Consider the following 2500-nt stretch of genomic DNA (forward strand, 5'->3'; position numbering starts at 1 on the left):
TGATACATGAGTATATATTTTGTATAATAACACTATCATGCTAATTAGCATTTAGTTACAATTAGTTACACAAGTGAAGAAATAAATGGCTTGCAGTATGATTCACCCTGTGAACCATGCCCATCTTGGAAGGGTTAATATTACAGAAATTATGATTAAAAAAAGAAAAAAAAAAAAAGATGATAGAATTGAAGAACATGTGCACTTTAGCTGAAAAGCAATTTTCAAATTTATAATTTAACCCACTCTGGACGGGTGGTACAGTACTGTACCGCTCATTCAAAAGCCCATTGGCCGTGCGGCACAGTATTGTGCCAGCCATTCAATTGATTTAGGCCTAACAATTCGAACGCCCCGGCATTGTGACATTCGAGGCTAGAATGCCCCCGTCGTGGATGGGTTAATATATGAATTGTTAAACTTAAGGCCATAGATAGGGAGGCAGTTCTTTTTGTCATTTTATATATATTTACCCAATATAAGAATTTCCTAATATATCTGAAATAGTTAAAGTTAATTGAGATTGAAACTTCTGATGTTCTTGTGATTAAATAATTTGAAAATTGATAGAACAAAATAGACTTTTTACGCTTATGTAGGAGAATGTTAATCTTAAGAAACAGTTCACTCACTGATTTGCAATGAAACTAGAATAGACTGACAATATTATATTGGTTTTATTTGTATATGTTACAGCTCATTCACTTCCTCATTGCCATGGTCAAATCACCCTCAAAAACACTAGCACCCAAGAGAAAATTTGGTCACCTTGCGTTGGAAGGTGGAGAAGATGCATCGTCGGCCACAGCCAAGTTGAACAACCTCACCCAGTTTACCCAAGGAACTACTATGGATGTAAGTTTGGATTTGGAGGAAGTTTCTCTTCTGACATTGAGATTGTTTGGTTTATCTATTCCTTTTTTTTTACCTATATATTTCTCTTGGTATATAATGAAATTATTTGTAGTGCATGTGCCTTACTTGATATGTTCAGTCCAGACCTAAATGCTAAGGCAAAGGATCTTATTCAGGTGGTTACTGGAAATACCAGTGGAATAGGAGGTGCCCAGATCCATGAAGTTACTGATGTGATGGATTCAGAAGACCCAGACATAATCACCAACATCTTCACCGTGTCCGAAGAAAACGAGTCTGGAGTTGAGCAAGTGCCATTACTACAGACCACTACCTCGAGAGAGCCGGAAGAACTGGCAGCGTAAGTACCATCTTGAAATGTGAATTGATTTCTACATGGCATTGGGTTATGTTCCTAGGAACCTTTTGTAAGAACATAGCCAGTAAGATTACAATTTATATTGATTTTAGTATGGATGTACCCTTGAGAGCTTATTATGTAAGTTTTGTGGGGCCTTATGATGTTAATGCTGTTTAGCATTAATACACTTAAAGCACAGGAATTATTTCAGAAAAAAAATCTTTAGGAAAAAAACATTATTTTCATTCAAATACAGGTTTAGCAATATTTTGCCAAAAATTTCATAGAGCATTTGTTGATATGAAGACATGAAGTTCATTCCAGTATTATAACATTTTGTGTGTGTGTGTGTCTATGTATATATGTATGTGTGTGTTTGTGTATGTATGTATATATGTATGTATGTATATATATATATATATATATATATATATATATATATATATATATATATATATATATATAATATATATATATATATATATATATATATATATATATATATATATATATATATATATGTATATATATATATACACACACATTCATACAAATATACACATATACATGCATACACACATACATACATACATATATACATACATATCAAAACACTGATTTTTACTGAGGTATGCATTGGAAGCACACAAAAAACAAGCTTGTGCCTAACACAAAGCTGATCAGGTTTAAGATAATTATTTCTTTCATTTATGCATCTAGATAAGAATCTGGCAGTATAGATGCAAGTGAAAGGTGTTTATACTACATGCAAATTACATGGGTAATATGCAAAATGACATGAAGTAGTGTTAACCTGATGACTTGATATCACAGATGACTTGATATCACATCATATGGTAGCAGTGCATGCTGCCAGGGAACATGATATCACATCGTGGCTTTTCTATAAGGCTGTCATACTGAGTGATTGTATATTGAGTGGGTGGCTGCAGCTTGAAGGGGTGACTATCCCGAGGCATTAGGCCTGTGCATTTCAAATTACCCCTGTGTTAAGTCCAGGTGAATCTAAAACTACTTGGTGTTATCAGGTTAAGATAATTCTGCTTTAAAACTACAGCACAGTGGCAGGAGGGTGAGAGAATATAAACAATACTACCCATGTAATTTGCATGTAGTATATTCAAATATATTACTAGATTAATAGTTTGAATATTTATAACAAATAAATAACAATATCAGACACTGACTTTCAGGTAATCACAAGCCAGGAGGAATGTGTAGTTGCCACATATAGCTAAACTTAAGTTCTTCAGGGAACTGATC

General features: G+C 33.6%; 1 protein-coding gene across 8 annotated transcripts in view; it reads left to right on the forward strand.

Annotated features, from left to right (window-relative positions):
- The window catches only part of Hsf (Heat shock factor), a 34589-nt gene that overhangs the window by 13347 nt on the left and 18742 nt on the right, over window positions 1-2500 (forward strand). For all 8 annotated transcript variants that reach the window (XM_043015388.2, XM_043015386.2, XM_043015385.2 and 5 more), the window contains exons 5-6: window positions 697-855; window positions 1032-1216. In XM_043015388.2, the coding sequence (XP_042871322.2) occupies window positions 697-855; window positions 1032-1216 (344 nt within the window). The remainder of the gene's footprint in view (window positions 1-696; window positions 856-1031; window positions 1217-2500) is intronic.

Source organism: Penaeus japonicus, unplaced genomic scaffold (genome assembly GCF_977035675.1).
Source record: "Penaeus japonicus unplaced genomic scaffold, GWHDUDI00000001_assembly GWHDUDI00000006, whole genome shotgun sequence".
Classification (NCBI taxonomy): Eukaryota; Metazoa; Arthropoda; class Malacostraca; order Decapoda; family Penaeidae; genus Penaeus; species Penaeus japonicus.